Genomic DNA, 12,606 nt, shown 5'->3' on the forward strand with positions numbered 1-12,606 from the left:
AATTTCCTATACAGCGTTCCCTTGCTACTTCACAATTCACCTTTAGCGGACTCGCTGTTTTGAATTGAACAGAAAGGCCCCGCAAAGGTGTGGGAGAGGGGAGGGCACCTCGTTGCCGTCTGGGACTCCTCCCTGGCCCTTCTTCCCTTTGGGGGTGGCTCTTCTTCCCTCCTAGCCCTCTTTACCTTCCTCCTCCTCCTCGGTGCCTCCTCCTCCTGCTGCTCCTGGGCCTCTTGCTGCCACTTGGGCCTTGCAGCCACAGTGCAATTGAGGAGGTGGTGGAGGCGGTGCCGCCTGGGCCTCTTGCTGCCGCTTGGGCACCGTGACACCTCCACTGCCTCCTCAATTGCACCATAGCAGAGGAGGAAGGTAAAGAGAGCAAGGGGGGAAGAAAAGCCGCCCCTGGAGGGAAGAAGAGCCGGGGAGGGGGCGTCCCAATTTAGCGGAATTTCACTTATCGTGAATGGTCCTGAAACGTAACACCTGTGATAAGTGAGGGAACACTATATATACACTATATATACACTATATATAATACTATGGTATTGCAAAAAAACGGGAAAAGGGGTTATGAAATGTTGAAACCCCTTTGTAACTTTTGGTCCACCCTGTATATTTAGGAAGTGACTAGATCCTGGGGCATGTTGTTCATTCATATTTCATTCCTGTTGAGAAGAAAAGAGAGAAGAATGCAACAAGTGAACAACCGGCTGTTCACATGTTTTTTTTATCAGAGAAAGGGTTGACTTCTCGAGCTATGTTCTGCACCCTCTTTAACCTTTTTGTGCTCTTCTGTTTCATGATTTACATTCTAACTGGACTTTGGTTAGGCCGTTTTAAAAATAATCCTCAATATTGCAATTTGACCCCATGAGTCTTCACTTTGACCTAGTATTAATTAGTATTAATAATACAGTGTTGTTCATTTGATTCATTAATTCATAGTACAGTAGTTCTTCTAAAAATTAAATGCAACTGTACTGAATGTAATAAGAATTTGTTAACTTCCATACTTGCTAAATGTAATAATACAGTAGTTACTGCTCAAGAAATTTTGAGCACTCATTCAGTGCTAAACTGAGGGTGTAAGCTCGTAATATGAACATTAAGATCATTTTCAAGCCAACTGATGCAACACAGTATCATATCTGTTACCATTTTCTGCTAACTTTCTTCTTTTTCTGTCTTTTACTGTTATCTAAGTAAGCGGCATAGAGATGAAGTCAGACTGAAAAATCTTAAATTTCTTGGACTTCTCTTTCTTTTGTCAACCCCTTAGAAATAAAACTCCCACTTCACCATGTGAGAATGTTCTACTATTGTATCTTTCATTCTTCTCTTCAAGAATAGCTCATAAATTACTTCTAACTATATCTGAAGAACCACTGACTCCTACGAGTACAAGAAAGACCCGTATTATGGAAAGCCTTAACAAATAAAGCTGATATTTTAGATCAACTTCCTGAAAAAAATCTATCCACAACCTTATGTGGTTAAAAATAATTCCCGCCTCATTTATGTTTTCATAGAATCACAGAGTTGGAAGAGACCTCGTGGGCCATTCAGTCCAATCCTCTGCCAAGAAGCAAGAAACTTGCATTCAAAGCACCCCTGACAGATGGCCATCCAGCCTCTATTTGAAAGCCTCCAAAGAAGGAGCTTCTACCACATTCCAGGGCAGAGAGTTCCACTGCTGAACTGCTCTGTTAGGAAATTTTTCCTAATGTTCAGGTGGAATCTCCTTTCCTGTAGTTTGAACCCATTGTTCCGCATTCTAGATCCCAGGGCAGCAGAAAATAAGTCTGCTCCCTCCTCACTATGACTTCCCCTCACATATTGTATACATGGCTATCATGTCTCCTCTCAGCCTTCTCTTTTGCAGGCTAAATATGCCGAGCTATTTAAGCTGCTCCTCATGCCGAGCTCTTTAGGCTTGTTCTCCATAACCTTGATCAATTTAGTCGTGTACCATGGACACATTCCGGCCTGTCAACACCCGCCTTCAACTGTAGTGCCCAAAATTGGTCACAGTATTCCAGGTGTGGTCTGACCAAGGCAGAATAGAGGGGTAGCATGACTTCCCTGGATCTAAACACTATTCTCTTATCCCATTGGCTTTTTTAGCTGCTGCATGACATTGTTGGCTCATGTTTAACTTGTCGTCCATGAGGGCTCCAAGATCTTTTTCACACGTACTGCTATCGAGCCAGGCATCCCCCATTCTGTATCTTTGCATTTCATTTTTTCTGCCTAAATGGAGTATCTGACATTTGTTGCTGTTTAACTTTGTTTTGTTGGTTTTGGCCCATTTTGAATTCTGATCCCGCCTTCTGGATTATTGGCTATCCTTCCTAATTTGGTGTTGTGTGCAAACTTGATGATTATGCCTTCTAACCCTTCATCTAAGTCATTCATAACAATGTTGAACAGAACTGGGCCCAGGACAGAACCCTGCAGCACTCCACTTGTCATTTCTTTCCAGGATGAAGAGGAAGATTGGTGAGCACTCTCTGGGTTCTTTTACTTAACCAATTACAGATCCACGTAACTGTAGTTTTGCCAAGCCCACATTGGACTAGTTTGTTTGCCAGAGGGTCATGGGGGACCTTGTTGAAAGCCTTACTGAAATCCAGGTATGCTACATCCATGGCATTCCCTGCATTTACCCAGCTTGTAACTCAATCGAAAAAGAGATCGGATTAGTCTGGCATGACTTCTTTTTGATAAATCCATGTTGACTATTAATGATGACTGAATTTGTTTCTAAGTGTTTGTAGACCATTCCTTAATGATCTTTTCCAGAATCTTGCCCAGTATCAACATGAGGCTGACCAGATGGTAATTGTTTGGGTCGTCCTTTTGATTCAGAAGGACTGAAACAAACATGAAAAGCAATATACATGTTTCATTTCATCTCTTCTATGTATTTATCAAATAAGAACGCCAGAAAAACATCTCTGAAGTTTGTTTATTCTGTGTATATTGTTGCTGTTGATGTCGTCATCTTCATAATGCCCTCTTTAAAAGAGACTCAAAGTGGTTAACAACGCAAAAAACCGTACAATGTGCAATTTAAAGCCTAGTACATGTAAATACTAAAATAGAAAGAAACACAGAACTATTCAAATAGTTAAACCCACTCAAACAATTAAAGACTATCAAAATATTTAAGCACTACACATTACCCTGGCTCTTTCTTAAAACTTTCTTTTTAAAAGCCTGCCTGAACAAAAGTATTAACCTGCTGCTAGAAAGACAGCAGGGGGGGGGGGGTATTCTGGCTTCCCTAGTAGAGAAGGGGTAGCCACCAAGAAGACTCTCAATTAAATATCTCAATTAAAGGAAGTATAAATTTAGAATAGGTACAATTGATATAATCCCTGATCATTATTCACACATTTACGCATTTTGAAATGTGTGGAGAATTTTCTCTCTCTTTTTATACAGTAAAAATCAGTAGCATCAGTAAAACTGGGTAAGGCAACTTTATATGAAACGGTATGATGTATCACCAACTTGTGTGCCTTCAACTGATGGATCCAGTGCTAGCTGCAGCTGGACCAAATAATTAGCAATATCTGAAATATCTCTCCCCATTCCACCTACAAAATAGTAGAATGAATTAAGAGTACTCAGGAATACACAAAAATTGAGTTTCTGATCCACACCAAGCTACAAAATTTGTTTACCAGGGAAATTCATGAAAAATGTGAAACATGTAATGAATACATACAGTTTCTTAGCCTGGAGGAATATTCAAACATAGTAACCTAGGTTATCAACTGACCAGTAATTCTATTTATGACTAGCAAAATGAGTGACTTATCACTGATCTAACCATGTTAGATCAAACGGAAGGCTTTTTCAGTCCACTACAATGATCCTTCCATATCCGCAGCTTCTGTACTCATGGATTCAAAATCCTTAATCGTTTGGAAAATATTTCAAAAACAAAATTCCAAAAAGCAAGGCCTGATTTTGCCATTATATATATATATATATATATATATAGATAGATAGATAGATAGATAGATAGATAGATAGGACACCATTTTATTTATGCCATTGTATATGATGGGACGAACATCCATAGATGTTGGAATATATAGTTGGTCCTTGAATGAAACCCGAGTGGATATCAAGTGTCCACTGCACTCCATTCTCACAGAAGCTGCATGAATGCAACTGCTTCCTCGATCTCAAGTGAGATTCAGAGGCAAACCACCCCAGGTAACTTGGAGTGATAAGTAGCTATCTTGATTTATAGCCACTGATGGCTTCGTCCATCATGATTTTATCCAATCCTCGTTTAAGCCATTCAAGCATACAGCCATAATTATGTGTATCATTCAGAAGTGAATTTCTTACTGTACTGTATTTATTTACTATATTTGTATCCTGCGTTTCTCAACCCCAAAGGGGACCCAAGATGGCCTACAGATAGGCAACAATTCAATGCCTTAACAACAATATACAATTAAAACAAACATTTAAATTAAAATTAAAATCAAAATTTAAATACAGTAAAACATTTTTAAAACATTACAATCACTATAAAATCATACTATCTGCAATCATAATCCAGGTCATTCCGGTAGTCATTGCACTAATTCCAGTCCATCTATTGCACTATAGTTTTTTCTCTCTGAAGACCTGATCCCAAAGCCACGTTTTCACTCTCTTTCTGAAGGTCAGGAGGGAGGGGGCTGATCTAATATCACTGGGGAGGGAGTTCCACCACAGAGAAGGTCCTGTCTCTCATTCCCGCCCGTTCACGCCTGAGAAGTAGGGCCTCCCCCAACGATCTTAATCTCCGGGATGGTTCATCGGGGGAGATACATTGAGCTGGAACCGCTTAGGGCTTTATAGGCCAAAGCCAGCACTTTGAATTGGCAGTCAGTGGAGCTGGCATAACATGGGGGTTGTATGCTCTCTGTGAGTCACTCCAGTGAGCAATCTGGTCGCTGCCCATTGCACCATTTGAAGCTTCCAAACAGTCTTCAAAAGCAATCCCACATAGAGCGCATTGCAGTAGTCTATTCGGGATGTAGCCAAAGCATGGACTACTGTGGCCAAGTCTGACTTCCCAAGGTACGGGCGCAACTGGCACACAAGTTTTAATTGTGCGAATGCTCCCATGGCCACTACCGAAACCTGGGGTTCCAGGCTCAGCAATGGATCCAAGAGAACTCCCAAGCTGTAAGGAAATACTCCCTTTTATCTATCCTGAACCTCACACCAGTTGGAATCAGTGGATGGCCCTAGGTTATAGCATTATTAGGGGGATAAATAATGCATTATTTATTTTCCACATAATGCATTATTTTAAACCTTTCCAACATCTCTTTTCTAACCACTTGTTATGAGACAGTTACTCCCATCTTCTGGTAATTTTGGATCTAAAATTAAGCTTGTGATTCTATAACAGAAGTTAACTAAACTTATATACGTTTAATTATATAAGATACACAGCACATCCTTCAAATGTGTTATCTTAACTAAAGTAAGGCTTCCTCTCTTTAGTTGAATATATATATATAGCCTGTACAGCTACACAAAGGTTTACTAAATTTTATTTGCATGACATCCTAAATAAAAAAACTGTAGCCACATTCCTTGATGGTGGGCTTCTGATATAAACCCTGTATCAGATACTAATATTTGCAGTTTCATTTATTCAAGTACTGTACATTAAAAGCGTGTTCTCTTTATGCACTTCCTAACTTCTCCAGAATGACTCTATGATATTCTTGGGCAAGAGATTCTCAATTTCAATAGGATTTACTATTATATATGATCTCACCTATCCACACAAAGTCTGGGAAAATATGCCTTGCAGATACAGAGATTGTACTGTTATTTGAAATAGCAAAAAACAGAGTGTTCAGCAGATCAACCTTCAATGTTATAAAAATATCATACCAATAATAGATTCAAACTTATTAATAGGACATTTTGCAGTGTGGGTGGTAGCTACATTTCCAATTATTAGTCACAAAACAAGGAAGATGTGCTATTTTTAAAGACTTCAAAGATGGCCTAAACCTTCTTCATAATAGGTTATGTACTGCATACAGAATACAAATCAGCCAAGTTATAATGATATCACATTGCTTTTAGGATAGGAAAAAGGGGTTAAAATGGTTTGACATTGCCCCTTGAATTCAACTTCATCCAATGACCAAGTCAAATGGATGAGAACATCATAATCATCAGTGGAGCCATCTGTCGAGTACCATATGCACAAAAATTTGGTTCCATGACCCCACAAAGATACAAAAAACGCTTCAGCATGTCTATGTTCACATCCCCACCATTAATAACATGCGTCATGACAATCCAGGCTTAACTGAAGTTGTGGATCGAGAGATTAAAGATACAGAAATCCCACAGCATTACTATTATCAACAAGTGTTAAATTCTTACTGTTCTTAAAAAATAAAGGGCTATACCAACAAAGCAGAGCATTCAACCTTCTGAAGAGATATATATTTCTGAAATCTGGTATTTGGCCTAACCTTCTGTTATACTTTAAAAAAAAATCCATTTGAAGCATTTTACCCCACACTTTAGTCAAGGAAGGTCTCCAAAGATACTTTGAAAAGATCAAATAATTCTCCATCCATAAGCTGACAATCTTAAAAGACAACAGAATAAAGGAGCCAGAAAAGGAAGTGGGAGGGAAGCAATTCAAGAACTAATTCTTAAAACTTTGAAAGGCATAGCTGTGTTAGTCTGAATCACTAGTACCTTTGAGACTGAGAAAAAGAAGTTTAAAGCATAAGCTTTTGGACTTAAGGGCCCTTCTACACTGCCATATAAAATGCAGATTATCTGCTTTGAATTGGATTATATGGCACTATAAACTCATATAATTTAGTTCAAAGCAGATAAAGTGGATTATCTGCTTTGATAATCTGGATTATATGGTAGTGTAAAGGGGGTCTAAGTATACTTCTTCAGGAGCAAACAGGTTCTTGAAGCTAACAGTTCTCAAAATCACCAGCAGGAATGGATGTAGTTCAACAAAAGGAGGAACCAAATGTTAATAGCTTTTAAGAAGGGTCAACAGGATTATTGTTACAGCTCACCCAACACGAAACGTTCCCCAATTCACTGCCGTATTGTTTTATTATGAACCTAAACTTAAAGGAAGGGATCCAACTATTCACTTTACATTTTCCTTGACTTTCCAGAATGAAACAATTAAAAGACTAAAGACAGAACATTTTAAACGAGAAAAAAACAAATGCCAAAAACAATAAAACAGAATTATCAGATTATATATTAATTTTGTTTAGAATCCAATCTCTTGACTGAGGGTAATGATGGATGTGCAAATTTTAGTTCTCTATGACAGAATTCTCACAAGCTTTGCCACCAAACCTACACTAATGTACCTATATAGAATAGTTTTAATGGAAAATAGTTTGAAGTAAACGACACTTTTGACATGCAACCTACCTGAAGGACAGGCACTTTTTGTGGTGTGTTCTGTGGTGACTGGTGAAGCTGCGCCCAAGGCTGGTGGTGAGGATGCGGTGGTGGTGATGACTGATGATGAATACCTGGATGAGGTTGCATGGGAGGACACGTTGGCATTTGTTGCTGGAAAGATGACTGACTGGGATGTTGCTGACCAGATATTAATCGTTCTTGTATTGCTTGTGGATCAGCAAGTCCAACACCTGGACAACCATTTGGTCTCATATGACCCCCCATCTCCCGTGGTGCTGAAGACATACCCATGAATGGCCGATTCTGTTGTATATTCCGAGGGCCCATACTCCTCTGTCCAATTCCCATGGCACCAGGTGGCTGGTGAGATGGCTGAGGGTGGGGCATATTTGGATAACTGCCAACTTCCATTGGTATTCCAGCACTACCAGGCCTAACCTGTGGAGGAGGAGTGCCTGCTGGATTACTCATTGCTTTCAAGGGTGACATGGGAGGTGGAGAAACATAGGTTCCCTGAGGCTGTGATGGGTGCATAGTTTGTGTGTTCATTTGGTTAAGTGAGCCACTAGGGTGAAGGGGCTGCTGGTGCATTAGTCCTTGACCACTGTTAGATGGAAACCCTACGGCATTTGGGTACCTTGGTACAGACTGGTTCATTGGAGTGTTGTTTGTAAGGCCTAAATTCTGATTCATCCCTGTATTGTTTACTAATCCCTGATTTAGGTTACTGTAAGGGTAACGAGAATACTGCCCTGAGTTGTTTATAGTAGGTGAAGGTACTGTCTGGCCCCGAGAACTAAAGTTAAGTGTTTGTGGCCTAACAGCACCCTGCTGAGAAGGGTTGGGAGAGAATCTGGGGTTGTGGGCTACTGATTCTCCATGGAGAGCAGTGGGGGGATGATGGTGGAATTGCTGCACTGAGTGTCGTAAAGAAGGCCCCATGCTTGGATTCTGCTGGGGCACATGAGACATGTGGCCAGGTCCTGAGGTGGCAATGAAAGGATTTCCCTGATTAAGACCCTCCTGGCTTTGAGAGAACTGGTTTATCCTCTGCTGCTGTGGTTGACCATGCTGCATTGAAAAGTCACCACGAGCCATGTAATTTCCCATCTGCTGCATGTGCTGAGGATGACCTTGTCCAGGTGGTCCTGTTGGTGTTGGTGGCGGTGGCTGTGCAGGTGGAGGTTGTTGCTGCTGGTATGGTGCTCTTATCTGATCTGGCACTTGAACTGCCCTGGGCCCCCACATAGAAGTGCCATCTACAAAGGGTTGTCCATGCCTTTCATTCTGTATACCTGGATAGACTCCCATCTGACTACCGGTGCCCCCACCATGAGGAACTGGGGGGTTGTGATACTGTGAATGAGGAGATGCTATACCATTCCCTGGGGCATTGCTCATCATTCTATTGGGTTGATCCAGTAGGTGCATTTTCTGCTGTTCATACTGATTATAGTGATCAAAATGGGTCAATTTTGCTTGATTCTGATTGGCTGGAGGATGGTGAAGGGGTGACTGTAAAGAGGCAAATCCTTGATCAATGGGCATTTGTTGCCCCATGGCATTTACTGGGTTTTCAGGGTATCCACATTCCCCTAGGCCTTCCAATCCTTCACTGAAAAGATTCCCATCTTCTCCAAACAGACTCATCATTCCTGGATCTGCCATCTTTGTTCCAGACGCAACGTCTCAGAGCTACCACTAGATATACTAGTTCGTGCTTCACCTCAGTGAGGTGTTTGTCTTCAAAGCCTTTAATCCTCAACTAATCGCCTTCATGTCATTCCATATTTTCTTAATTCTTTTGGACCACAGAGTGTCAGGCAAATTCTTGTTACCAGTCCTAAAAAAAAAAAAAAAAAGTAAGAACAAAAATTAGATTGCAAGTAAACTGAAAGTTACATTTCAGCAACAAGATCGTTCACCTATTCTGAACGGAAGCTTTTAAATACTGAGTTTTAATATTTCATTTTAAGAAACGATCATACACGGCTTTAGTATGATTAAAACAATCTAGGAAGCCAGGAAACAGTAACCTTAAATTAATCCATTCACTATACTTCCTTGTGTTCCATTCCTGGATGGAACAGAACAAAAGAACACAACAGGCAGCTGAAGCAGCTGCCACAGCAGGCAGTCAAATGCATGAATATAGCCAAGCAGCCCATCTGCTGAACTAAAATCCTGAAAATGCTCTAGTTACCAACAGCATAGCCTTAACCTTGTACTCATGAGCAGAGTAATCAGTTGAGTGAGCAAACACTAGGAAAAGCTAGAATAAGATGATTCAGACACTCCTGGTTTTAAAGGTTAGCGTCTCCTAATTTTTAAAAACAATTCTCTTGCTCACTTTATTTAAATGAAATGTAGCCAACCAAGTTGCAACTAGGATATTGACTTGTAATGCAACACTAAAGCTTAATACTTAACATTGACACAGCACTTTCGAGGCACTTCACGTGCATTATTATCACATGCATAATCCTTACAACGCTGTAAAGATAAATCACATTTATTATCCCTCATCTTTCAGCTGGGAGGACTGAGATTAACAAAGTATGACTTGCCCAAAGCCACCTAACAAGTTCACGGCAAGGGGAAAAGGCAAATTTGAACTTCCTGATTTGTACCTCGACATCTTAGCCACTACACTGAACCAACTTTGATGAAATATTTCAGTTATATATGCAGAGAAAATAACTTTTCCATGTTACCGGATTAGAGAGTATTGTCATTCTCACAGAAGAATCATACTGAATATGCTTTTAAATCAAGACAAACAGTATTTGTATACAGGATTGTGCTGCAAAGGTTCTATAATGCAAACTATATCTGTTAACATCCTACTGGAAGAGACTTGTTTGTAGCATGCAATGAAGATTAATTTTGTATGATTAACTCATTGTTGTCAGCTTTTCAGCAGTAGAAAGTGAACATGATTTTATTAAGGCTTTGAACTTGCACAATATCAGACAGGGGGGATCTACACTTCCATAGAATTAAGTTTGAAACTAATTTTATTTATTTATTTATCCATCCTATTTATATCCCACCTTTCTCTACCCTGAAGAGAACTCAAGGCGGCTTACATATAGGCAATTATTCAATGGCTTAAAACACATACAATTCCGATAACATTAAAATTATATTAAAATTAATACATATTAAAACATTACATTGAATATTAAACATTACATTGAATATTAAAAATCGTGCCACTCATAATCGTAGTCCAAACCGTTCCATAGTCATTACACATATTCCAAATCCGTTACTGCACTGCACTATTCTCTGAAAGCCTGATCCCAAAGGCAAGTTTTTATTTTCCTTCTGAAGGCTAGGAGGGAGGAGGCTGATCTAATGTCACTGGGGAGGGAGTTCCATAGTTGAGGGGCCACCACTGAGAAGGCGCTGTCTCTTGTCCCCACCAGTCGCACTTGCAAGGAAGGCAGGACCAAGAGCAGGGCCTCCCCAGGCGATCTTAATCTTTGATGTGGTTCATAGAGGAATTTACATTCGGACAGGTAAGCTGGGCCGGAACCGTTTAGGGCTTTGTAGGTAAAGCCAGCACTTTGAATTATATGGTCAGTTTGGACCCATATAACCAAACTGATGGACAATCTTCTCTACATTCTGACATTGAGCAACAAAAGATACAAGGGGAACATGACAGAGAACCTTCCTTTTTTCATCACTAAGACAGAAAGGACAACACCAACATAAAGTGATCTACATTTCATAGTATACACTTCAGTATGCCCACATTCAAATCATCACCACTTAATAATATGGAGGGTAACAATCTGTGACCAGTAGAAAGTATGGATGCAGAGTTATGGATCTGGAAGACCTACTCTATGTCTTCTATACTATTTGTTGGACAAATAAATACAAACATGAATGCAACAATAACATTGAAATCACAAAGCTAGGACTGCCTTAAGTGGACACTCTCTCCAGTAACACATTTTAAAAGTATCTACACTGAAGACACAAGATTCTATTCAATGCTACGATACCAACAACAAAAAAACTACAAGGGATATTATTATTTCACGTGTACTTATGCAACCATAGCAACTAGCATTAGAAATATCTGACTAATGAGTTACAAAAGGCCCCATGCTTTCTCCACTAGCTTTGCCAAGAGGTAGTGGAGAAACACTAAAAAAGCAAGTAAGATACTGATCTGATATTTGCTCAAAGATAAAACCATGGTTTGCTCAAGCGTTAGAAGGTCTGAACTAGAGGCATGACACCATTGGATAAAAGCCTTAGACAAGGATGAGAAACCGTGGCCCTACATATGTGTTTCAACTGCAGCTCCCCTAATCCCTCACTATTAACTATGTCAGTTAGGACTGATGGAAGTTCTGGGCTAAAAACATCCCTAGGACCATGATTTCCCACCCTGTCATAGACTATTTATCATTACTAACTGTAATCTGTTCAATGTACATTTTGAACAAAATGTTTAATCTCCTCGGTTATTATCTTTACCAAAACACACTACAAATCAATGCAAAAAGTGAGGTTAAAGCCATCCATTTGAAATAAAGTAAACAAGGGCACATTCACAACTATGAAAGAAATAAAGGAAGCTTTTGACTCCAGAGCATCAGCTGTTATCGTATGGTCCAGGGACCTCTGGGTGGTTACAAGATCCTCACAGGGAGCTCCAGAAAATCTCAAAAATGTTACACACTTATGCAGTTAAAATGGAAAGGAAGGAAGGCAAATGAATGGTCATATATTGAGCTCAAAGAGTTAGGTGTCTTCTACCACTGATAGAATTGAGTGTCAACTTTCAATAAATATTTGATGTATTTCAGTGGGTTGTTTTATTATTGTTTGGTTATTTTATTCGGAAACCAATTGAAAATCTTTGACATAGCTTCGTTTATAAATTCTAAAAATAATTAGAATGTATTTATAGGTAGGACAATCACAAGAGAAATCCACTGCCAGGGAATGACAAATCTGTATCCCTCATGCCTCAGTTAACACCCAGAGCACTGGGTCACCATTGCCCACCTCATCTATACTCATAAGCCCTGCGGGAAGAGAAACAAAGTAAATTTCCACCACTCCACTTTAGCAATTGCACCAGAGTCTTGATGGAAAGAAAAAGCAATGTCAACCCAATAG

General features: G+C 39.8%; 1 protein-coding gene across 8 annotated transcripts in view; it reads right to left on the reverse strand.

Moving 5' to 3' along the window:
- CHD7 (chromodomain helicase DNA binding protein 7) overlaps nt 1-12,606 on the reverse strand; it is a 141,616-nt gene that overhangs the window by 96,321 nt on the left and 32,689 nt on the right. For all 8 annotated transcript variants that reach the window (XM_067467408.1, XM_067467411.1, XM_067467410.1 and 5 more), the window contains exon 3: nt 7,465-9,301. In XM_067467408.1, the coding sequence (XP_067323509.1) occupies nt 7,465-9,126 (1,662 nt within the window). In that variant the 5' untranslated portion in view covers nt 9,127-9,301. The remainder of the gene's footprint in view (nt 1-7,464; nt 9,302-12,606) is intronic.

Source organism: Anolis sagrei, chromosome 4, assembly GCF_037176765.1.
Source record: "Anolis sagrei isolate rAnoSag1 chromosome 4, rAnoSag1.mat, whole genome shotgun sequence".
Lineage (NCBI taxonomy): Eukaryota > Metazoa > Chordata > Lepidosauria > Squamata > Dactyloidae > Anolis > Anolis sagrei.